Source organism: Botryllus schlosseri, chromosome 10 (genome assembly GCF_051294905.1).
Source record: "Botryllus schlosseri isolate E-star chromosome 10, Bs_hap1, whole genome shotgun sequence".
Lineage (NCBI taxonomy): Eukaryota > Metazoa > Chordata > Ascidiacea > Stolidobranchia > Styelidae > Botryllus > Botryllus schlosseri.
In genome coordinates this window covers 6425458-6450126 of record NC_137245.1, presented here as the reverse complement: position 1 = coordinate 6450126, position 24669 = coordinate 6425458, and the positions used below count along the sequence as shown (strand labels likewise).

Here is a 24669-nt window from a genome sequence, read left to right as displayed (position 1 = left end):
TACATCATGATTTATGTTAATTCACGAAATAATTTTGGGCTCCCTTCGATCTCGGCCCCCTAGTTGAGGGTTTGGGTGCGGCAGTTACGGTCCTGAGGTAATCTTACGCAATGTTCATGACACGCGGAGAAGACTATGTGCTAGTTTCTCGCAGATTAACTTCGAGCTAGCCCATTGTTATTTATAACTTTGTTAAACCATGTTATTTCGCCATTCCCAGAAAATAATGCGCTATTGAAATGATATCAGTATCACTCACACGTACGAGACCATACTTAAAGAATAGATTTTTCGTTAGGCGCTCGTGATTGCAAAGTCTCATTTCTTCACGGAGCGCAATATTTACCTTTGCGGGCCGCACTTGTACCTCGGTGTAAGATTTCAGCGATAACACTATTTGCCCCTGGCAATGTTCCCTCTAATTTTTCACGAGTTTGCGCGTCTGCGTGATCCCTTGGACAACAGTGCGCAACGACTTAAAAAAAAACATCACTTCGGATTTTTTGTGCGTAACTTAGATTTTCTGTGCGCAGAGACCGCTTCAGCACTGCGCATTTGCGCACGTGCGCAGCTTAGAGGGAACATTGGTTGGGATGACTCGAGTCATGACTTGACTCGAGTCAGACTCGAGTCAACTTTTTCACATGACTTGACTTGACTCGAGTCACTTTGCAAAAATGACTTGACTTGACTTGACTCGGCGCTTCAAAAATGTGGATTGACTCGTGACTCGGAGCAAAATTTACGAGTCAATTTCAAGTCATCTAGTAAACGGTGTTAATTAAATCTCTGCTTCTTGTTGATGTCCGGATTATTCGTGATACGCCGGTGTGACTTGTAAGAGCAACCAGTCATTCACTGATTGTAACTTTCACTGATCCTCCATTGTTACATCACAAATAAATTGACCTTATCGACAAGATCACAGCTTTCGTTTATGTACTAGCAGCAGATTAGCAACGTTTCTTTGTTTGTTAGACGGCTCAGTGCTTACATCGCGAAGTGCTCACCTTAGCCAACCCTCTTGTATGATTTGAATAGAACGAATATAGTTTATGCGTTTATAATCTCACGGATGTGTAGATGGGTAGTGTATTGTACCTTTTCAATTTCTTTCAACTTCTCGGCGCTTCGTATTCGATCCTCTATTCTGGCTCACGTATTTTATTAGCGGCTCTAAGTGTGCGTATATCTAACTTGAACTCGTTATGTTATTCAAGATATATGACCAATCAATCTGTCTTTCACAAATCTAGCAAAATTTAATGACTTTGAATCATGACTCATACTTTGAAAATTCAATTTGACTTGAATTGTGATTGACTCGTGACTTGACTCGACTTGACTCGAGTCACCTCCAAAAAACGAGTGACTTGACTTGACTCGAGTCACCTTCGAAAATCGATTGACTTGACTCGAGTCAAAATGTGCAATGACTCGAGATGACTCGTGACTCGAAGGTAGTGACTTGATCCCAACACTGTTGTGTAAGGGTATTTTATATGGAAATAATGGCTACAACATATTCTACGTGGACCGTGAGCTCGCTATAATATGAACTAAAACTTCGAAAACTTCTGGTGCTGAGCTGGTTAGCCGACATTTAGTTGACAATTTCACATTCTCACCTAGTTATCGAATCGGCCTTATTTCCTTCCGTAGAAGCTTTCCAAAGTTTTAGTTCATTTTATAGCGAGTTCACGGTCCCCGTAGAATATGTTGTAGCCATTTTTTCCATATAAAATACCCTTACACGACCGAGAAAGTAACCTACAGGTTTCTGAATACGGCAACCGCATACGTAACAAAGGCGGTTACCACCTAAAGTCTGGCGACATCTAGTGGTTTGATGGACCCTATTTCATGGTGTTGACAAAAAAAATTGAAAAAGATTTTTCTGGCATTTTTTAGTAAATTAAAAATTTTCAAACTGTAGGAAATCCGTGATTACCGGTAGGAATGAATTCAAATTTGGTTTGCGTCGTTTTTTAAAGGTCAACTGCATCTCAAAAATGACTTTGCCTTATTTCGTACATTATGTGGTTAGGAATATGAATAAAATAATGAAAATTGAAAATACCTTATAGTTTTCAAGTAATTTAAATTATAAATCGAAAAGCCGAAAAACGGATATGAAATCATTCAGCTATGAAATGACGTCATGTAACTGACACGGCGAAAGACCTGGTAAACAGAAAGTTATTCATTCCTGTTGGGATTGATTTTGATACTGGATACTGATACTGGATTTGATTGCGATTATGGAAGGTATGAAGAAGATGAGGCACGGAGGTACATCTTGTGTCGCGTATGGTTGTTCGAATACGCAATATTCGGTACCCAAAGTGTCTTTTCATCGCTGTCCAAACCCGAACACCGATCGGACAAGGTATTACGCCTGGACGAACGCCGTGAAGACCAAACGTGCGGACTTCCATACACCGAAAGGCAAACTGTTTTTTTATGCTCAGATCACTTTTTACCATCCTGTTTCAATGAAGTATCTGAGATACACAAGCAATTAGGCTATCGAGCACAGGTAACTCTCAAGCGTACTGCCGTTCCTACGTTATTTTCAGGCACCAGTAAAATTGTGAAAAGAAAATGTCGAAGGAATGCTCTTCTGAAGCTACAAAGTGTCCGAAATCAAGTAAGGGAAATGCATTGTGTCAATTAGTGCTACAAGAGTATAAGCAACCGATCTTGGGGTTGATTCAGCTGTTAATATTAAGTCAATTGTACAACTTTCTCACAATTTGAGTGCAACAAGAATTTGCCCTGGGGCCCCTAGCAATACTAATAGGCTACTGTAACGCTTTAGGCCACATCTTCAAAAACAAATGATGTAGAAGGAGCAAAAGGTGGATCACAGAATGAGGAACAGTCAGAGGAACATCTGTTTTCAAGCCCCAAGTCGTATACTGATGAAGCTGTTCAAGTACGGAAGCCTGCATGTCATGTTAGAAGCAAAAGTAAGAGTATAGTACCGATGATACAATATTGTAAATGTCATATATGCACCTCTTAAGATGTTGGCACCTCAGTTGAATTGAAAAGCTTTGGATGTCAGGTCGGAGACAGTTATTTACCTATTGCTGGAGAGGATTGTGAAGACTGTGAAAGTGATATCCATTCCCTCTCTAGTGATGATAGCTTCCACCCAACAGAGTTAGATGACGAGTCAGAGTGAGTACTTAAATAGTGTAATCATATTTGTACGAAGTCTTCACTAAGATATTGATTTACAGGCATTCAGATTCAGAGGAATGTCTGGAAAATGCAAGACCCGGTTTGTGATTGTGGACAGAAATAAGCTGATGAACATTTTTCAACATTGTCCAATGTGTCAATCAGAATCAGACGTGCAAGAGTCTGGTTTAGGTAGCACACTGAGAATCAAGCAAGACTGCAGAAACTGCTCATACTCCAGATATTGGCAAAGTCAGGAAGAAATTGGTGACGGCAAGATAGCAGAGGGAAATATGGCAGTATGTGCTGGAGTGTTTTTTAGTGGCAGTTCTCCTACGAAATCATTGCGGATGATGAAGATTGCTGGTGTAAAAATGATATCGTTAAGGACCTACTTCAAGTATCAAAATTTGTTTTTGGTGCCATCGGTTAACAAAGTATTTCAAGCCAAAAGTCGACAGGAATTCGAGAATGTTAAATCAAACAGGGTAACATTATCGGGAGATGGAAGGGCGGACAGTCCTGGACATTGTGCAAAGTATGGTATTTACACCATGATGGATATCGAAAGCCGGAAAATTTTGTGTGGAAAGCTAGTTCAGGTGAAAAATGTGTTTTGAAAACTTGCATTTCTCCTTAATTCTTATTTGTATTAATTTACAGTCAAATGAAGTAGCTGGCAGTACCAAAATGGAGAAAGAAGGATTTATTTGATGCATGGCTGTTGTACAAGAAGAACAGCTGAACGTCGCGGAAATTGTTACCGACCGGCATCCACAGATTCGAAAGCATATCAGAGAAACGCATTCAGAAATAAAACATACATTTGACACATGGCATCTTGCCAAAGGTGAGACTGGCTATCTATTCTAAACAGTCATTCTTTTCCATTCACACATCATACACTCCACCAGGCCTCCGCAAGAAGCTGTTAGCACTATCAAATCGAGCTGACTGCAGAATAATTCGGCACTGGATCAAAGCTATTATGAGTCAAGTTTATTTTTGCGCACGCCGTGGTGATGGAGACCCGGATTTGTCATTGGAAATTTGGCGAGCAGTTGGTAATCATATTGTAAATGTTCATCAGCATCCCAGCAACCAGCAGTTTACTTCGTGCGAACATGCAGATCTGCTGGAACCAAGGTTATGGTTTCATCAAGGTAAAGTGATTTATGTTGTAGTCTAGATGCAGTTACATCCTATGAAAAGGAAACAAAATTGCTCCATTCAGCTTCTATATATTATACAACATATAGGCTCAAGTTTAGTTACAATGAATAACATCTTTGATTCTGTTCTTTACCATTATGACAATCCATTTTCAGATTCATTAGCATATGAAAGGGTTTGCGATGTTCTCTACTCCACTCGCATGGAAAATGACATACGCCATCTATCTCCGAATGGAAACACTGCTGGAAGTGAATCATTCAACGCCCTCCTTAATCATTTCTGCCCAAAGTTATATCACTACCACCATAACAGTCAAAAAGCCAGGTACCTTTCATTGTCTTGGTTATTCAAAACAACCTATATCAGATTTTGGCATAATTACTAGCCTCATCAATATTCATTTTTGTAGGATGCAGTTGGCAATCCTACACTTCAATGAAAATTGCGCGAAAGCTCAGAAAATGTCAAGGGAAGGAGCGCCGCGGTACTGTGTAAAATATCCAAAGTACAAGAACGGCGAATTTACTGTCCACAAGATACTTGAAAATTCAACATTTGGTAACTGCCGTTGATCTGACCGCGTCATAAAATTTCGTCACATTTTTATGCCTGTTCTAGATTACTGCAATGAGCTTCTCGAAGAAGTGCAAGCACTCATCAGAACTGGACCAGAAACTGTTGAGTTAAGCGATTCCGCTGAGACCGTTCCACCTCCTCTGACTAGCAGCATAATAAAAATTAACAGAGAGGAAGCTATTGCCCGACATAAAACCCGATATGCTTCTCTGCCTGACACAGTCATTATTTTGGTCGATTAGTTACATGCGTTTATTATTTACAATAAAACTGTTCATTCACAATGTGGCGTTACTGAACTGGGATCCTTTGTAAGACCTTGACGTAAATGTTGTTCGGACAGCAGTAGCAATGCATGAAGGCAGGATTTTTCCACGGAATCCCCATACCCAGCGAACAAAATTTCTGTAGGCAGTACCGTATGTATCAGCTTCCTGGAAAGTGAAAATAAGTGTAATAGTGCGAGAAAAGTACCAAAGCAACCAAAACAGAGCCTCGTCTCGCTCCTGCATCGAACTTGATGGTAATATATCTCCAATACGTCAACGTCCAGTAACTCTCGGAACCTCCTTACAGCCCAAACTTTCCCTTATAGATGACATAAGCTGGCAACATCCACACTGACACCTGCTACTCATGATATCAAGATACATGACTGAAACGAGCAATTGCACTAGAGACCGTAGATACCACTGTAGTTAATGTAGTCTCGACTAGCGGCTTACGCTGAGCAAGCTAGGCTGATCATACTCAAATGACCCATCATATGAAGCTGCAAGGGGTCCAATTGACGTGGGATCGAGCGCAGCAACACCTCAACCGCTGCCGTATTTTTATAAGTATAAGTGCAAAAATGATACATTCGACATCCGAGTACTCGGACTCAGTTTCATAATCAGTTATGGCGAATCCGTTACAATGGAAACCTAGGCCATAACTGACTAGAATGAAAACTGCGAGAACACAAACAGCCGCTGTGACCGGTGGCGAGAAGATGTGTCATGTACTTGACGTCACAATGCACATTCTGCTTTTTCTGTAAACATACCAATATTGGGACTTTGAGTCAAAATTACGGCAATTTCCGATTGAGTTGAAACACGGAAAGTCGGTAATTTCGGTATGAAAAAAAATTCTGAACATGATTCCACAAAGTTGTCTATGAAGATGCAGTTGACCTTTAACGCAACCTAACGATTTAATCACCTAACCAGCAAGTTTCAGTAGTGATAGTGCTTGTGGCCCTTTTCATACCGGGGTTCCGGGAATAACATTTCTCGAAAATGTTTACCGGAACCTCCCTATGTGAACATAACACTGGTGTTTCGGGGCGGTATGAACGCGCTTATTTTCGGAGATTTTTACGGGACCGACTGAGTATGAACACGAATGGCGCAGCTGGGTTCCCGGAACGCTGTCAATCAAACTTCTAGTTACGGTAACGCGCTGTTCATTCAGACTGCTTGTTTTTCGAGGTCAGCTACCTGCGGCATTTTGGTCTTCTTGTGTTATGGTGTTGGGAATGCATTATTCTTGGATTTATATTCTGTAAGCTCACAATACGTAGTCACTGACTACTATTCAGCTTCTTTTTTCTCAGGTTTTGTAAACAGAGCAGCACGGCTAAAAAGGTAGAACACCATCTCCAAATGATGCAGTATTGGGTGAGTTGCCTGAAAACTTTAGGACTTCAACACTAATTTGGTAGGTGATCTTAACCCTTACCAAATTTGTTACATCAAAGGCAAGTTTCTAACCACGGATATGCTGTGCGTAGGTTAGTCACCGTCGTATACGCCTACTGAAAAGGGGATTCGGTAACATCTGCTTTGATAGTGGCAGCACAGCAGAAAATGATGTCGTTAGCTCTGAATCACTAACCAAAATTGAAATTGTACCAACGGGCTGGTAAACCATCGTACATCATCCAAGCCATAATTTGGTTTTAACATATGCCTTCATTTTCTTGTTGCAACCAAGTCATTCCTTTGTTATGCAATGTTAGGCAAGTGTAACTTAATCTGATTTTTTCGCAGGTCTAGATTAGTGCGGGGCGGATCGACAAATTCTCTGGTCCGGCTCCGATCCGGTTGTGCAATTCTCTGGTCCGGCTCCGATCCGGCGCCGGTTGTATCAGGAAAAGTACTGATCCGGCTCCAATCCGGTCCGGCCAAAAATAAAAAAGTCCGGCCAGAAATCCGGCCCTACTCGGTACGGAGGTTCCGTGAATTGAGAAATATGCCTCGTTTATGTTCACACTGGCTTGGAGGTTACTTACGTGTGGTTGGTTGGTAGTTATATAGTTATAAAAGTCATGCTTATCCATAAAGATTCTGGTCGGATCAAAAAAGTAGTGATCCGGCTCCGGCCGTAACAGAAAAAGTACTGATCCGGCTCCGATCCGGTCCGGCCAAAATTGTAAAAATCCGGCCGGATATCCAATCCGGCTCCGGTCCATGCTCCGTACTAGTCTAGATGGAGGATACTGATGAAAAAGGTGGAACTGTGCAAGTGTGCATTAAGTTATAGTTTCTCTCATGAATAAAAGTTTCTCTCATGAATGAAATGAAACAGCACAAACACATCTGGTTAAGCTAGAGCATTGTTTATTGAGAAAGTCACACAGGGCATTTCCGACGTCTGGGCCAGCGATACTTGGATCACCACCAGGTCATTGTCTTCATTGCGTATACCGTCCTCTGTATCATTCTGCCCTTAGCGGATTGCAGTTTCTGAGCAAAGCAGAACACCGCGCCTTCAGTCGATTAAAATCTTTCAACCTTCAAGTGTGCTTTGCTAAGTTTCTGAAAAAGCAATTGTGAATTGTAAGGGTAGCAGAAAGGAAATTTATATTACATATTTGAAATTAGCTTTAGCTTATGCTCTGTGTTTCAGGGAAAAGGCTTCATGAGCCGGGGCTGAAATAAGGGATAGGCTGCGTCATCAGTTATGTAGGCTAGTACGCAACCCTCTGGCTCCCAATCATGAAGTCATCCTGAAAAACTTGAATGCAGCAAATGTATGTTTGGTACAAATGTTGCTGTGGTGATTTTTTATCCACCCACAGCGCTCAGACTTTTACAAAGTACTGAAATTCCAAAATGCGCTATTTTAACTAGAACTACTTAATTTTTTCAACTAGCAACTAGAACAGGGGTGGCCAACCTATTCAGCCAAATCGCCACATTCGATTGACGAGCTATTTTGCGGGCCACTAGCCGCGCCAGGCGCGAACATTTTTTGAAGTGATAAATTAATAATATTGTCACTTGACTGTAATGCAAGCCTGCAGTATATCGCTGGGCTCAGTTTGCAAGGACTGGACTATTCGGCACCTGAACATATCGATATCGAAAGCTTCGTCCAACATGCGGCAATCATTTAGTGCCTAGGTTTCAAAGTCGACGGTCTTTCTGAGAGCGCAAACGCAAGGTCGCATATGTTGAACGACACTTTGTCTTGTAATCGAGAATATAGTTAGACTCAATCTGATGCATTAGGCGTTCTTTCATTATCACAAAGGGGTAACAATATTAAAAGCAAGCAATCGAGTGACAACATGTTGCGCTAACCGTGTAGAAAATTTTTACTTCTGATAAATATATCTCAAAGTATTCTGCTTCATTGTAGTGTACGAAGATCTACCAAAATGTGACTGGCTCATAGATCTACCAATGCGTCGGAACTGATATTTCAGTCATCACATCTCAAGTGTTGCGGCCAGACTAATCAAATTTTTGATTGGCCTTGCAAATACACAATCTGTGCAATGCATTTTTGATAATACTACTAATTTTGGAAATTCACTCGCGGGCCAGGGGTTGGCCGGCCCTGAACTAGAACTATCAACTTTTCAAAATCTGCAATTAGAACTAGAACTACTCACTTTCAAATATCCGCAACTAGAACCAGAAACTATTCACTCTTTCAAATCCCCAACTAGAACTACTTAGTTTTAGTAACTAAATGAGTAGGTTGATGTACATGTCTGACTACACTACAAAAAATATACAAATTTGGTCTCATTTTCAGCAATTTCAGTCTTAATAAGTGAGCAGGGTTGTAACCAAGTCACAAGTCCATCCCACTTCGACTGAATGGCGACTGAATCTAAGACCTTCCGGTCCCCCGTCGTCTCCCAATCCATACCAATTTACATGTTGTGTTTGTTGGTGAGATGAATAAAAGCATACTGACTTCAATAGTTTTGACTAGATTAAAGTCGAGTCATTTTCAATTTACCACCGAGTCAAATCCGAGTCCAACTCATCGAGCAGAGCACCGAGTTCGATTCATGGTTCTATGACTCGAGTCAAGTCATTATGTTGACTGCTCAGTTTCCAGTTCGAGTCTATTTTCGATCAATTTGGGTCTTACTTTTGAGACAGAAAGTAGCCTACTCGGCGAGAACAATTGGTCTTTCAGACTTCTTTTTCTAACATAATGATTCAAGACCAAATTTGTATGACCTTTTTGTAGTGGTATGCTACGCAAAAACTGGCTGACATTCTGCCATGACAGATATAGAAATATTACTATGCACTAGGGCTGGGCAAAATCGAGTACCTGAGTGATTCGATTCTGAATCACTTATTACTAGGGCAAGTTTTTGTTGCACTAAAGACCTGAGAAAGTTGCATTTATTTTTTTTAATTTGTTTTAGTAAGTTGCAGAAGTTGCATTCATACAATTTTTTTGAAATCATGAGGGTATGAGATACTCGGAAGGTTCCAGCAGTTTAAAATTTGCATGGTGTCTGCTTGTTCCGTTTCTTCCTTCGCTATTCAATCGATCATGGTTACATTTAAGCTGTAAAAAAAGTTGCAAAAACTTGCCCTATTTATTACGCTTCGAGTCGAGTATCATCATGATGACACCGCAACACAATGTACTATACCAAAATTCAAATGCCACCATAAAGAACATAACGCCTATTGTCCGTCACATTAAAGATACTTTGGTGTTTTTTCGACCATACCATTTTCATTGCAATGCTTGACACTGTTATGGGATGGTCATGACTTTGGAACTGTGTTATTTCCAGCAACGTTCGTAGCTTTGTACGATATCTCGTATGTTGCGACTAGGGTTGCATTTTAAACAAACGGTTGTTTAAAACACTTAGTTTAAAACATGTTTTAAACATTGTTTTAAACAAATGCAATTTAGAAAAAAACAAAATTGTGTTTTTTTTCTAAAAGTTATATAATTATATCAGGGGTTCTCAACCCGCGGCCCGCAGACGGGTATTTTGCGGCCCGCGACGTCTTTCATTATGAACGCAATTACCACTGGCAGTATTGTTACATATTGATTGTACTTGTAATTGTAATTGACTTCCGTACTCACTATTTATTCTGTTCTAGTTTCTTGATATATGCTCGAGTTGGTTGCTATTGTTTAGAATCGGTATTCGGCTGGACTCTTGTCCAAAAGAATCCCGCTGTGTAGTACACTTTTAAAGAGTGTTTCACTCGCCGCGAATGGTTCGAACAGAAATAAGAACAAGGAACGGGAAATTAAACAGCTAAAACTGGGTTTGTAACTATATGCGTGGAAAAATGAATTTGCTTTATCAGATATAGATGGAAAGCCGATGTGTCATATTTGTCAGCGAACAGTTGTCGTAACGAAGCATAGAAGCCTAAAATGTTATCACGACAGTTGCTTCTGTATGTCGCCTGATCTTATAAAGCGTTACCAGCTAGGTGTCACGCTGGAAATACATATTTAGGGGCGTTGTTAAAATTGACGACGACGTTACAGACGCATCCTTCAAAACTGCTTGGAAAATCGCTAAGCCCAAGAAATATGCTAGAGAAGGTGTTATTTCAATAAAAAATTAACATACTGTGCGAATATTCGCTGTGTCCGAATCTTAGCAGCAAGGACAACATCACCTGACAAATTTCGAAGCTACATTTATCTGGTTCAACCGTGACCAGAAGAGTAACAACAATGTCAGTCGATCTTTTATCGCACGTTCTGAAACACGTTGCCGCGTATAGACTCAGTTTAGCCGCCTAGCATTGAACGACTCCATCGATATTGCATAGCTAATCATCTGGGTGCATTTTATCAGAGTGGACACATTTGTAGAGGAAATGCTGACAGGGCAAACGTGGAAAGGGGACCAGCATAAATCATCAACTTGACAAAGCTGACTTCTGTGACTATTGGTGCAGGACTACAGCCACGGAAGGAAAGCAGAAGGGTTGATTAGTTTGCTCATAAATGACCGCGAACGCCAGACTTCTTCTCATATCAGTGAAAGTTCGATAATGGCTTCTATAACGAAAAATTACCGTAATTTTATATTTGCCCGCTCACGCACGCAATGAAACAGAGTTCGGTTCTCTGATGGAAGGGTTTGAAGGTTGATTAGTTGACCCTACCCAGAGTCATATCGATAGCACCCTGTCCTACACCGTTAAGTTACTTGTTATGATTTCATGCGCCAATGTTATTTTCTTTACGGCTGGACGAATCAATAAATATTTCTCTCTTTCTCATACACCGACTTGGCAACGAATCCGATGCACGCTCCATGAAGGGATTTACCTGCACCGCTGGAAGATGCATATTCTCACAAAAACCGCAACTACAAACTTACGAACGTTGACCATTAATGCTTTAGAAAGCATAAAAATGTAATAAATGCCAGTTTACGACTGGCAAATAGGCTACAGTAGTATGAATTTAGTATTAGACCACAAATACATGGTAATAATTTTCTGCGGCCCGCGGCGTCTTTTGCTGTTAAAATGCGGCCCGTTATACAAGGGAAGTTGAGAACCCCTGAATTATATCGTAACCTGTCTTGATATTTTCGAAAATCATATAGCGATTTGCACACAAAATAGTCGACGCATACAATATGGTAGGAATGGAACCCTCGACATCGTCACAGCTTCAGCAATTAGGCCTATAACATGCAGGCTATATATCACTTGAACCGATTGGATGTTTTGATGATGATGGGGCCCTACTCCATAAAAATTCTGCATGATGAGGTAGAGACCGATAGATATAGGCCGAATAAATACTTCGGTCGGTGTAAACATGATCGTCGCCGACTTCCATTGTTTCATAATAGCGATATCGTCACGCTCTTGAGTCTTGACAATGGTCCGACGGCCACCATTTAACGAACACAAATTAACAGGGTTGGCTGTGTTTCTCTGTTGTGTGAATATACTGGATATTGTTTCGCTGCAACCAGTACATGCTATGCGGACCGGACGGAGAAAGCATGCTCTCTGGAGTTTATATCAAGAAGTTTGTACAAGCTCTTCGAGTGTACCCCTGTACAGTAGGGCTGTTCAAAAATAATTTTTTTTCCCTGATTCCAGCCATTCACTGATTAAGTTGTCAGGTTGCAACAACAAAGGCTGCACACCAAATTTGGTTCAATTCGAACATGTCTAAGCGTCCGCAGAGCCAATTAAAGTTTTTAATTTACTACGTAAAATTTAAAAAAAATATTTCAAATTTTACTCTCAACCCCATGAAAATGTTGAGATGTCTTCAAAGACCATGCAAATGAAATTTGAGTCAATTCCAACCAGTAGAAACGGAGTTATTTGAGTTTTTCGTTGATAATTCTCGGATTATCCACCAATCAAGGATAATTGGAGAATTATCAACGAAATACTCCAATAACTCCACTTCTACTAGTCCGAATTGAGTCAAATTTTTTTTGCGTCGTCTCTGAAGACAGCTCAACAATTTCATGGGGTTGACAGAAAAATTTGAAAATTTTTTTTTTCAATTTTTCTGTATAAATTAAAAATTTTAATTGGATCCGCGGAGCCCTATACTTGTTAGAATTGAACCAAATTTGGTGTGCAGCGTTTTTTAAGGTAAACTGACAATTTAATCACTGAATGGCTGGAATCCGGAAAAAAAAGTTATTTTTGAACAGCCCTACTGTACAGGTACGAATGAAGGCGAAGTGTAATTATTGTGCCAAGGAAGTTGAAGGACAAATTTCGCGGATGATGAAGCATATACTCAGGAGTGCAACAGCTCGTCTACCATTTGTTTGGTCAACATTTGTTTGGAAAGTCTGACTGTCAGAAATCGAAAGACTTATTAAGGAAGTTTAATAGAATACTTGTGGAGCAAGAAGAATCTGAGAAGGTCATCGATGAAATCAGCGAAGCTGAGGAAGTACCCAGCGAAACTGACGATGATGATACATACCCTACGAGCTACGACACTTTTGAGTCGTGTAAATGGTATATTCAGTCGACTTGAAGAGCGGGACGACTTCATAACTCCGTCCATGATGCAGGATGACTTATTTATGGACAATATTGACGATGATGTCGTAAAAGTAAAGCAGTTGTTGCTCTATGCTGCTCAGTGTGCCGTGGAAGCCACTCAGTGATTTTTTATCAATAAAATATTCGTTGAATACACTAATTTTCTTCGAGCATTCCATGCCGTGCAGTCGCAGTAATCACTGTATCTTCATTTTAGAAGGTTTTCGTCATCATTAGGATATCATGGGTAGAAAAAAACAAAAAAACAAACAATAAAAACATGTTTTAAACAAGGGCCATGTTTTAAACATGTGTGTTTTAAATTGATTTTTGTTTTAAACACAACCCTAGTTGCAACACGGCCAATCAAGGTTTCAAGGCTTACTCAGTGGAAAATAGTATCAAAACTACGGTATAATTCTCGTTAGTAAATCAACTTTCAGTATAATTTCAGTACTCGAAAAATAGTATTTTACTACTCGACTCGAATCATTAAAGTTAATACTCGATTCAGATTCGAGTACTCGAATCATTGTGGCTAGCCCGACTAGGCACCAGCAATTATTTTTTAATAAAATCAACTTGGGACAGTTGCCTTCTTAAAATACATCTGATGTTTACCTGGATCTATAAACGATTGGCTTCATTGGCTAGCCTCCAAAGAGCGACAGCTACCGTAGGCTACTCAGCAAGCTAACCAGTCTGATGAATCTGAAAAATAGAACGTCATGTTCAAAATTACGCAATTTTAATTACCGGTACTTTTCTCTATCGGCATATAGTTCACTATTAAACTTTGAAACATATTCTATGATGCAGTCTAATGTAGATATCTCACCATCAATGTTCCCTCTAAGCTGCGCACATGCACAAATGCGCAGTGCTAACACGGTCTCTGCGCACAAAAAATCCGATATGATGACCTTTTTTTAGTCTTTACGCACTGTTGTCCAAGGGTCTGCGCAGTGAGTTCGTGAGTGTGCGCAGACTCGTCAAAAATTATAGGGAACATTGCTCACCATACTGTAATTTACCAATACAGTATACCGGTAAATTATGGAGTCTCTGGTATAATATTTCACCAGGTTGTAAAACACAAAGGAAACCGGTTTCTGTCATAGCCTCACAGGAATAACAGTGTAAATATCGCCCAAAGCCTGACTTGAGGATACCACAAATGTGACAGTGCCCGTCAAAATCTTCATAGAAAAATATTGTACCATCTTGATCCTGATTGACAACATGAATTCTTTTTTGCCGTATTTGTCACATAATTTTACAGAGCAAACTTGTCCCTCCATATCTTGCATTTGACAAAATGCAACATATTGGCATGGTATACACATCCTCCTAATATATCAACTGGCTCAACTTTCTTAGGTTCATTATTTACATAGTTAAGCTAAGACATTCCCCAACATGATATACTGTAATCGACTGGTTACCGTATGCACTCTGAAGCTATATATGGTAAGTGCTAAACGATATGCTGCCTCCACACGCCACACGTTACCGTACTGCAGTTAAATGCAGCACACTAACTATGCACACCCCGTAGGCGCGCATATGAATCGGAAACACTTTCCCAGATGAAAACTGATGTGAAATGCATCCTCTACTAACTGGACAAATACGATCAATAACCGTCAGCCGGTAATAAACTCTACACTAAGTTCGCCAACTTTTCTGGCCGCGTAGTGATCGCCGATGGAAGTGGCTTCCCAGCACTGAAAGTTTTTCAAACCAATCGTAACGCATACGGCAATCACGTGAGCAGTGAAGTAGAACTTCCGTTTTTTTAACCAATCACGTCGGATCGTGAAATAGTGTGAGTGGTGAACTGAAATTTTACCGTCGTTCTGCAACCAATCACGACTGATACTGAAATCGAGGACCGTGAACTAAAATTTCCTGTTTTCCAACCACGGATTCGGAAATTGTGTGAGCTGTGAACTGAAATTATACCTCAGTATTTCAACCAATCAAGACCAATACTCAAATGTCTTTTTTTTATAGATAACTAACCTACGCATAGATTCGCACCACCCATCATCACCCTTGCTCGCCGTGAGGAATTGACTACTGAAGTGCTCAGCAATCTGAACGCAGCATGATCGGTTATCAATAGCTGAAGACCCGAACCCTCAAATTAAATAAAGTTGATCTTATTTGAAAGCTACCGTCACGCTGATTCTGAAAATAATACGTTAAAATTTCATTAGGACAATGGAACTAACCCGAATTAGCCTTCAACATCTGAAAATCGGCATCGTGCAGCGATGCAGCACAATCACCATAACAACGGCCTTTGCGCTGTTGCGATTGTTCAGAACAATGCCGATTTGCAGACTTTGGGGGTGCATTTCGAGGGGGTTCCATTGCCCCGATAAGATTTTAATGTATATTTTCGGAATCAATGCGACAGTAGCTTATAAATAAGCTCAACTTTTTTTAATTTGAGTGCTCGGATCGTCAGCGATAGGATTAGCAATTATCTTGCGTTCCAATTGGTGCAATACAATCCGAATCTGGTCCCACTGTATCAATATTGCGCAGAATCCGCGTCCCTGACACTATTTCCGTGTCCGTCTGGTGCTCATCATAGTTATCTTTGGTTTTTATATATTCAACCAATATATTTGGTAGTTGCATGGTCTTAACATAGAATGTAAAAAACATGTTGCGTTTCAGTTTTGAACTTGATTAATGGGAAAACACGTCGCGTTTTCGGTTTTAAACTTGTTTATTTTAAAAACACGTCGGCGTTTTCCGTCGTTTAACGTGTTATTGGAAAAAACATGCAAAAAACACGTTGAATACACGGTTTATTTTTTACAGTGCAAGAGAAATTGAGTTCGTATAATTTGCTGGCTGCTTTTCGTTATGGTCTCGAAGCTCGTCGCAGAGTATACCAAATGTTTCTCTCACGGATTTCTCGAATTCCCTGGTTTCTCTGTACAGTAGGGCTGTTCAAAAAATAACCTTTTTTCCTGAATCTTGCTGATTACTTGATTAAATCGTTAGGTTGCCTTAAAAAACGATGCACACCAAATATGAATTCATTCCAACCAATATTCGCGGATTTCGTAGAGTTTGAAAATTTTGAATTTGCCTATAAATGCCGAAAAATTTTTTTTTCAAATTTTTTTTCCAACCTTATGAAAATGTTGCGCTGTCTTCAAAAACGATGGAAAACAAATTTGACTCAATTCCAAGCTGCAGAAGCGGAGTTATTCAAGTTTTTTGATGATAATTCTGGGATGATCCACCAAACAAGGATAATCCCAGAATTATCAAAGAAAAACTGATATAACTCCACTTCTACGGCTTCGAATGGAGTCAAATTTGTTTTGCATCGTTTTTGAAGACAGCGCAACAATTTCATGGGGTTGGCAGAAAAATTTTTTTTTGCATTTTTAGACAAATTCAAAATTTTCAAACTCTACGAATTACGCAAATATTGGTTGGAATGAATTCAAATTTGGTGTGCGTCGGTTTCTAAGGCAACCTAACGATATAATCAAGTAATCGGCAAGATTCAGGAAAAAAGGTTATTTTTGAACAGCCCTACTGTACAGTGTACATAAGATTAGATTTACCCAAACCATTATACAGCAATCACAAAGATAAACTGACTTTGTCGTACGCAGATGTGATCGGTGGTTCTTTTCATTCCAGGACTCTATCCTCTTTGCTGCCTTTCAGTTTCTGCTCTCAGCTTCGGTTGATAATATACCAGCCAGGAACACGCTCGGGCTCTATTACTGATACAGGTATATTGAGTATAGAGCCCCATACACATCGAGAAGGCATATCCGCAACATCCCATAGCTAAAAGTTGGAGCCAACTTCTCCGCATCTCACGAGTATGCCTCTCCCACATCGTTTTCCAAAAGCATATTACAACTGGAACACCCCACAGACATGGTTTCGTAACTATCAACACTTACGGAGAATCGCGTTCATACTGGCCATAATCTCCCGCGAAATTACCGAAAAAACGACCTGTATGAACAAATTGAACATAAGTTCGCGGTAACTCTAAATAGGTATGAAAGTGCTCTTTTCCCGGAACTGTTTCGGTAATTTTCTCTCTATGTGAACATCGCCTGTTTCGGAACTTGTTCCCGAAAGAGTTTCGTAAATCCGGTATGAAAAGGGCCTATCTCTCTTTACGCAGGCCTGGACGTGCGCGCAAGGATAAGTGAGCCGACAATTCTAAATTTTCAGCTGCGTGAAACGAATAGCTACGTGGTTTATATCAGTGCTTGCCAAAACAGCGTGCAGGTTGCACCCTATGTGGTGCCGGAATATTCATAGGGACACCAGTACTTGGTGGTATACAAAGATGCATCACAAATTTGGCGCACCAAATTAGAATTACTTTACTGGAGACGGCGAACCAGTTTTACGGCATGTTGAATGTTAAAATCGAACCGAGGCCAAGCAGCTGAGTATGCCTACAACTTGAATAATTCGATACAGCAACGAGAAAGTAAATATGTCGCTCACCAAAATGTTGAGTTTTTGGTACTTTGCAGCGGTAATTTGAATGCCTGAATGAAATCCCCAATCCGGAATTTTACCGTCGTCCCCAACATATATCTTTTTGATCCGTTCTTCGTGCAAAACGGTTATTGCCGTGTTGATATATACTGTATTTCCATGTTGTATTGAGAATTGAATGCTGATACTCAAATATATTTTAGCGGAAATGGACGGGGCTCATGCACACTTTCGGCCCAAAAGCAATATTCTCCATATGTCAGTATAGGCGTTTGTGTGAATTTGGTCCGAAAGTGCATGCGCCCCGTAGGACCGTCGATTAAATCTGCGGAACCGTACGTGGAGGAACAGAGCTCATTCTAGACATGTAGGCTACTTTACGCAGAATCCAATATGTGCAAGCTAGTTGGTCGCATGTCACTCGTCAAATGTCACGATGGCCATTCAAGGGAATAAACCGCACCAACCCAGCACGGTCAGAACGGAAAACATCGCGGTTTATATTACCCGATTCTATTGCTCGTGTCAGGTTTAATATTTAACTTAACGCTGTGCGAAAGTTCTTTAAAAAAGCAGTCACAAAAGTACCGCTCAGCGTTTATTCAAGGTTTCCTGCTATGCATCAAAATGCAACCTTTGCACCTCTCGAATAATTTGATTTGCAGCTTTTTACAATCCTTGCGAACGAATTACGATCGATTCCACAATAACTTACTTGAGTAGACTAAAAGTCAGTAAATTCTACTTCTACTTCAAGTAGTTTTAAATTACTTATGGGAGAAATACTTCTACTCGCACCTGAGTAGATGTTTTCGTTGCTACTTCCCATTCTACTTGAGTAGCTTACTTGACTGCTTTGACCAAATCTGCTAGATACACAATTAGGATATGCGCATTAACAGAGGAAAACGAAAATGAATTTGACATTGCTTGCTCTAGCCCAGTGGTACTTGACCTTTTTTTTCTTTCAGCGACCCTTTTCAAATTTCCTAGGTTTGGCGCCCCTCATATTTTAAGGAACGTTGCACAAAATAAAAATGGATTAGCGGTCGAAGTCCTGTCGATTTTTCCGGGTAGGGATCGACTTTACTGTTGGAAATATTTCGCGCATGAATCGCGCGCGAGGACGCACTCGACTAGTTAATGATAAAATAATTCTAGGCATATGCTAGGGTTTCCATATTTTGGAAATGTGAAACGAGGACACTTTTCAATAAAATTTACGACTCATAATTCTGGAGTAATATCCGGAAAAATGGTAAATTTCCCATGACTAAAAAGAAATCCGACTCGGCTGTTGACTAAAAAAAAGGTCGTTTCTTCGTCTCGATTCCCCAAAAACACGCTTTTTCCCCATACTCTCCTGTTGGTTAACTGAAAAAAGGTCAACTTTACTGGCTCAGCTACCGAAATTGCCGCGGGCATTGCTTAATTCAGTGCTGATTTCACGTAGCTCAATCGAATTTTACCCTATATTTAAACAAAATTCTCAATTAAGAGGACAAAATCTCATAAAAAGACGACATTTGGGCGTCCTCCGAGGACACTTGTAAAAAAATCAAAAATGAGGACAAATCCTCTTAAAAGAGGACGTATATGGTAAGCCTAGCCTATGCGTTGTATTCGGAACCGAATCAATGTTGTTATAATAGCAATCGGTTAGGGGCTGATGTAGCCTACCATCTGATTCGAGCACGATGTATGCATCCCGAATTCCCCTCTGCGATTGGCAATACGGGGAAGTTAAAAGTGTACTGGGTTATGTTTTGTTGCGTCGTGTGATTAGTAAATCAACTAAAAATATCGTACAGATCTTTGCTCACATTGAATTTAGTATTGCGCCCAGTTATTACGAGTAACATGAATGTTTTTCAGACAAAGCAATCCACATTATAAAACATTCGTGTAAAGTGGTTCACAACACTGAACAGTATCATCCTTTCATACGATGAATAAATATTCCGAAATGAAATTTTGTAGCTCTCAAATACAAGGTTATTTAGTTAATCATTTTGGCCGAGAGGCGTCAAAGCATCTTCAAAGGAGTCCCATTCTCAAAAGTGGCAGGCCTACACTGCCTCTTTCTTCGATTTCGACACGCTTCGCGCTGCAGGATGCAATACCTCAAGTGGTTCCCAACTGGGGAGGAATTCTCCCCTTGGGGAGAATTTTGCAATTTTTAGGGAGGAATTCCACTTCAGAATTGTAACGGATTTCCCAAATTATTCATGTCCGAACTGTCATGTAGTCAATCAGCAGAGGTGGTCAAAGTAGTCACCGTCACTACTCAAGTAGAAGTAGAAGTAACGCCGGAATTTCTACTCAAGTAGAAGTAGAAGTGGTGGTTTACGAGTAAGTAAGTAAGTAGGTATGTTACGCTTATTTGGGCCTACAAAACTAAAACTGTCAAGTAGAAGTAGAAGTAGTCTAAAATCATAACTACTTAAAAAGTAGTGTTGGAAGAAAAAATCTACTTCAAGTACTTCAAAAAGTAGAAGTACTTCGTTACTGACCACCTCTGTCAATCAGTTGTATCCGAACGTATGCTTCTTACGGCTGTTTTTTTGCTAAAAGTGTGTTCAAATCCCATTTCAAATCTCTTTTACAAATACAAATTCCCCCATGTTTTTTTTTAAAACTAGTTCAGATGTGCTGCAGTTCGCGAGACAATTTTGCAGGCCAGCGACGGCATCTCAATCAAATATATCCTAAGCGAGCAAATGTCGTGCCGAATCTGTCACAACAAGGCCTCTAGTGAAAGTATTTATATTATATTTTCAAGTCAACATTTTCAGACAGTGACAAAATATTACAACGTCAGTAGTAGTATAGATCGCTCTGGGGGTGGCAGGGGTTCTTATGGGCGGGGTGGTGAGCGGCTGGGAAACCGGGGGTGGTGAGCGGCTCTTATTTCTTATGGCGGGGGTGGTGAGCGGCTATTGCGTCTTATGGCGGGGGTGGTGAGCGGCTCTTATTTCTTATGGCGGGGGTCGTGAGCGGCTAGAAAACCGGGGGTGGTGAGCGGCTTTTATGTCTTATGGCGGGGGTCGTGAGCGGCTATTGTGTCTTGTGGTCGAACGGTAACCCTTTTCAGTATAGGGATAGCTCGCACGCGGCTTCGTTGTTAGCATGTCGTACTTCGTGTTGAATATGTATCAAGTAAATAGTCATGTGATTGGTCCTTAGGTAACGTGTATATTCCAAATTACGGCGAGTACGACATTGATATATCGTTATTCTTATGGATGCGGCGATGATTCGTACTTTCAGGCATCTCTCGACCGGTAACCCTTTTCGGTATATGAATCGCTCAACCGGTGCTAGTATAGCCATCTCTCGACCGGTAACCCTTTTCGGTATATGAATCGCTCAACCGGTGTCGCGGTGGTAATTCATACTTTCGGGTATATGCATCTCTCGACCGGTGTTGAATATGTATCAAGTAAATAGTCACGTGAATGAATCTTTGTTAATGTGTATATCGTGAAAACTCGCGGTCGTGACTCGCCTTTTTTGCTATAGGTGATCGCCGTTGTTTCTTATGGGTGCGCTCGCATGTCGCACTTTCAGGTATAGGCATCTCTCGCACATCGCAGACTCGCCATGTGTTCTTATGGGTGCCGCCGTGAATCGCCCTTTCGGTATAGACATCTCTCGCACGTCGTACTTTCGGGTATAGGCATCACTAAACAGGAAATTCACTAATCCGCAGTGCATTGTGCGATTTTGAAAACCAGACGTTGGCGGTTGTATTTTGGACCTGTGTGACCCACTAAATACGTCCGTTTTGGAAATTCGGAGCGCGCACTATCGTATCGATTATTCCACTAATCCAGTCGGTGCTATTACGTTCGGCAGTATTCAGTATTCAGCAGCGTCACGAAAAGCGAGCAACAAATAACCGCGCTCGTAAATTGACACTTCAAAAAGTGTAAAATAGATTGCAAATCCCGCGATCACTAACAAGATAATGTCTCGAACATAACCATTTTTAGTGACTTGGTGTTAAAGACATACCGATCGCTCACAAGGTAATATTTCCGCAATAAGTTTGTCACAGAGCCGGCGCAGACGGTGATTCGTAAACCAACAATTTGACACTTTCTGGTGGTCGCTATATGTTTTGACACTTCGAACAGTGGCTGACTTTAGTTGCGCGATAAGAATTATGAGAATATTCAATCAATGTATCAATTTGCCAACTCGAAATGAAACTTACTACACAGCTCAAGTTGATTCGTATCTGAATGTGTTAATTCGGTACAATTCTAATTATTTCGAGAAATCTTTTCGTGATCTTTTGATTCGACCGTAACTCGAATATTACTGACACCGACTTTCAGCCACATTGAATTATTCGCACACCAGCGCCGCTGTTTTCACAACTATAACTCTACAAGAATCAAGAATCACAAGTATGTGCATTATACAGTTATTGTCTTTATCAACACGAAATCAAACTCTTAACAAAAACACGCATCTTATCACTCGTCAACTCTATCATGAAAATCCTCGAGTCCTTATCATCAAAAATGTTATAGCGCGGCGTCGGAATCCATTCGTGGGATGTACTAAAGGTAAATCCAAATAATCCAGAATGAAATATTTGGACTTTGACATTGTGTGAATTGAAATATGTTTGACAAACATGACTACCAACTTTCACCCAGTCACATTTCGAGATTATACGCACATTGATTTGAAACAAGTAATGAAACATTACAACTCTATTCGCGACCTGTCTTTACGTTTGTCAAAGAGAGTTTCAGAAATATTATCACTATGACATCTCAACATTTTAACATCTTGCCACCAACAAAAGAGTAAAATACAAAAAACCTTGTCAAGTCAATCCGTTTGTAACTCACCGAACCAAAGCAAAAAGTGTCCACACGAAAAGTAGACAAGACTACGCAAGTAATCACTACAACCCACAAACATATCAAGTTCGGTTTTAGGTATATACCACCAACTCGTCTTTTTTGTTCAACTGTAAAAGTCGTTACTATACCGCAAGACTAAGAAATTACTATGCGGTATATTTTGTAAGACAAAAGTAATTAGTTCTCGGTGTCGGCGACTTGAGGTTAACATAATATATTTGAGTATACGACATTTGAAAGTATGACCATCGTAGTTTCTTACAATCGAACGCAGGTGTTATATCGAAAATTATCGTGATGTAAACATAAGGATTGTCACATCGATTTAACATATGAGATTTTGTAATGGTCTATCATGACTTGATTATTAAATTATTCGCGTTAATTAGACCCGGCGTTGTGGTAAAGGTTATTAGGACAGCAACAAACTTTTCAGTACCGTTGTTCTTAACATATTGAGTTGTAAAACTATGCGTGTCTGAAATGTTCTTGAATGGAAAATTATTCCACCTTGGTACATATCACCCTGCGTATCGCAGATATCACTAACCAAGACTAAAGATGAAACAACAATTTCCTTTGTTAAACAATAACCGGTACAATACTTTATCATCGTAATCAGCAGTGAGAATTGAAACACTTTCGCACATTATCCGGCGTCAAGATATCACACTAGGTGAATTGACATATCGCCGCTTGAATAATACCTAATCCGTTCGAACCATTTCACATACTTTGATCATTACAAAAGTAAATTGTGATATGTTTGTTAGATGCATCCAATTCAGTTAGAAGTGTCTAGTGCCCAACACTCGTAATATCAAAAAAGTACTTGCTACACTGTTATTTGCTAAACGTGTTTTGCATTGTTGTTCATTTGTAGTATTGATTGAAATTGTTCTTGAACCCTCAAATAATAATTCCCGACATGAAACCAAGCCGCTGAAAGTCGTTACCATCACGAAGATACAATGTGCACGATGTTTGTCAAATGTGTCCTACCTGGCCAACAGAAAACAATTTTCACTCACTCGAAATGAAACCAATGTGATGGTCTCCATTCGATATTTTGTTTGTGTCAAATACTTTGCATTGAACACATTTGCGTGGTTGAGCTTTACATCATCAAGCTGTTATTTGTAAATCAAGATTTCGGTAAACTTGTAAATGTATCGTTTAACTAACCGACATTTAGTGATTGGGAAACATACCAGACGATACACATCCATCTCCGAAATACTGCATTGATCTTAATTTCCATCATCGTGATAATCGAAGTACATTTCTTCCGAATTCGTAACAACCGACTATGACATGATAAATTTTTGACAAGTTATGCTTAAAAGATTGGTTGCATATCGCGAAAAAATAATATACCACTCATATTGATACTGTTACTCCATTGATCGATATTTTCAAACGAGTAAAATTTATTACTTGAGTTTCCCCGCTTAATGTAAATGAAAACTCAGCCGTCTTTTAACATCACAAAGACATTGATAAAAAGTAGGCAATCAAACACACTCTACGTGGTTAACATTCTCGTCGATTCTATTGTGATTAATGTATACTTCATGTGATCTGGATTCATTTCGATATGGTTAAACATTCAACCTCGACGGATACGAATTGTCACACACTCAAGTAATATCATACCAAATAGTTATTTACAACAACCGAGACACAGAAAATTTGTTTTGGCCATTTCGATTTTATTACTGGAGATACTCATCACTTTGCTTAATACAATCTAGATTTAAACTCCATCGAACCTTTGGTGCCTATCGTTTTGTTGGATACGAATTATGCTAGTCTAAGAGTACACAATTTTCACTATCTTGGGTTATGAACTCAGTGTGTTAGCGAGCATTCAATATTTTGTAGTATCAACTAGTTACTTCGTAATATACGAATGATCATCCTCACAACTCTTACAAAAGTACGAAGGATATTTACATCACACAAAGTAATCGACTTTACTCAATATCCTCACACTACGAAACTGAATGGTTTGTTTGACTCTACAAACTGTTCTGATGTCACAAGAACTTTTTCATACGCATGGTTACGTA

The 24669-nt window shown here is 40.0% G+C and overlaps 1 protein-coding gene and 2 long non-coding RNA genes across 6 annotated transcripts in view; 2 read left to right on the top strand and 1 right to left on the bottom strand.

Moving 5' to 3' along the window:
- Positions 1–24669, top strand: part of LOC145449025 (uncharacterized) — a 567369-nt gene that overhangs the window by 224393 nt on the left and 318307 nt on the right. The gene's annotated exons all lie outside the window — the stretch shown is intronic.
- LOC145449022 (uncharacterized) overlaps positions 1–24669 on the bottom strand; it is a 427802-nt gene that overhangs the window by 266471 nt on the left and 136662 nt on the right. The gene's annotated exons all lie outside the window — the stretch shown is intronic.
- Positions 1993–5225, top strand: LOC145448914 (uncharacterized). 4 transcript variants are annotated; one of them, XM_080327366.1, is made up of 10 exons: positions 1993–2187; positions 2269–2650; positions 2822–2972; positions 3030–3186; positions 3249–3791; positions 3853–4039; positions 4104–4352; positions 4518–4689; positions 4775–4923; positions 4984–5225. In XM_080327366.1, exons 6-10 carry the CDS (start codon positions 3907–3909, stop codon positions 5181–5183), a joined length of 903 nt encoding a protein of 300 aa, XP_080183492.1. In that variant the 5' UTR covers positions 1993–2187; positions 2269–2650; positions 2822–2972; positions 3030–3186; positions 3249–3791; positions 3853–3906; the 3' UTR covers positions 5184–5225. The 4 variants fall into 4 exon arrangements, with proteins under 4 accessions (XP_080183492.1, XP_080183490.1, XP_080183491.1 ...); XM_080327364.1 differs by having other exon boundaries at positions 1993–2650; positions 2822–3186; XM_080327365.1 differs by having other exon boundaries at positions 1993–2972.

What these genes read in the sequence shown, in the direction of transcription:
- LOC145448914 (XM_080327366.1), top strand. Translation starts at nt 3,907, where the DNA reads ATGGCTGTTGTACAAGAAGAACAGCTGAACGTCGCGGAAATTGTTACC. An exon ending in AAGGTTATGGTTTCATCAAG is followed by an intron (nt 4,353 to 4,517) that starts GTAAAGTGATTT and finishes ATCCATTTTCAG; the next exon opens with ATTCATTAGCATATGAAAGG. An exon ending in ACTTGAAAATTCAACATTTG is followed by an intron (nt 4,924 to 4,983) that starts GTAACTGCCGTT and finishes TGCCTGTTCTAG; the next exon opens with ATTACTGCAATGAGCTTCTC.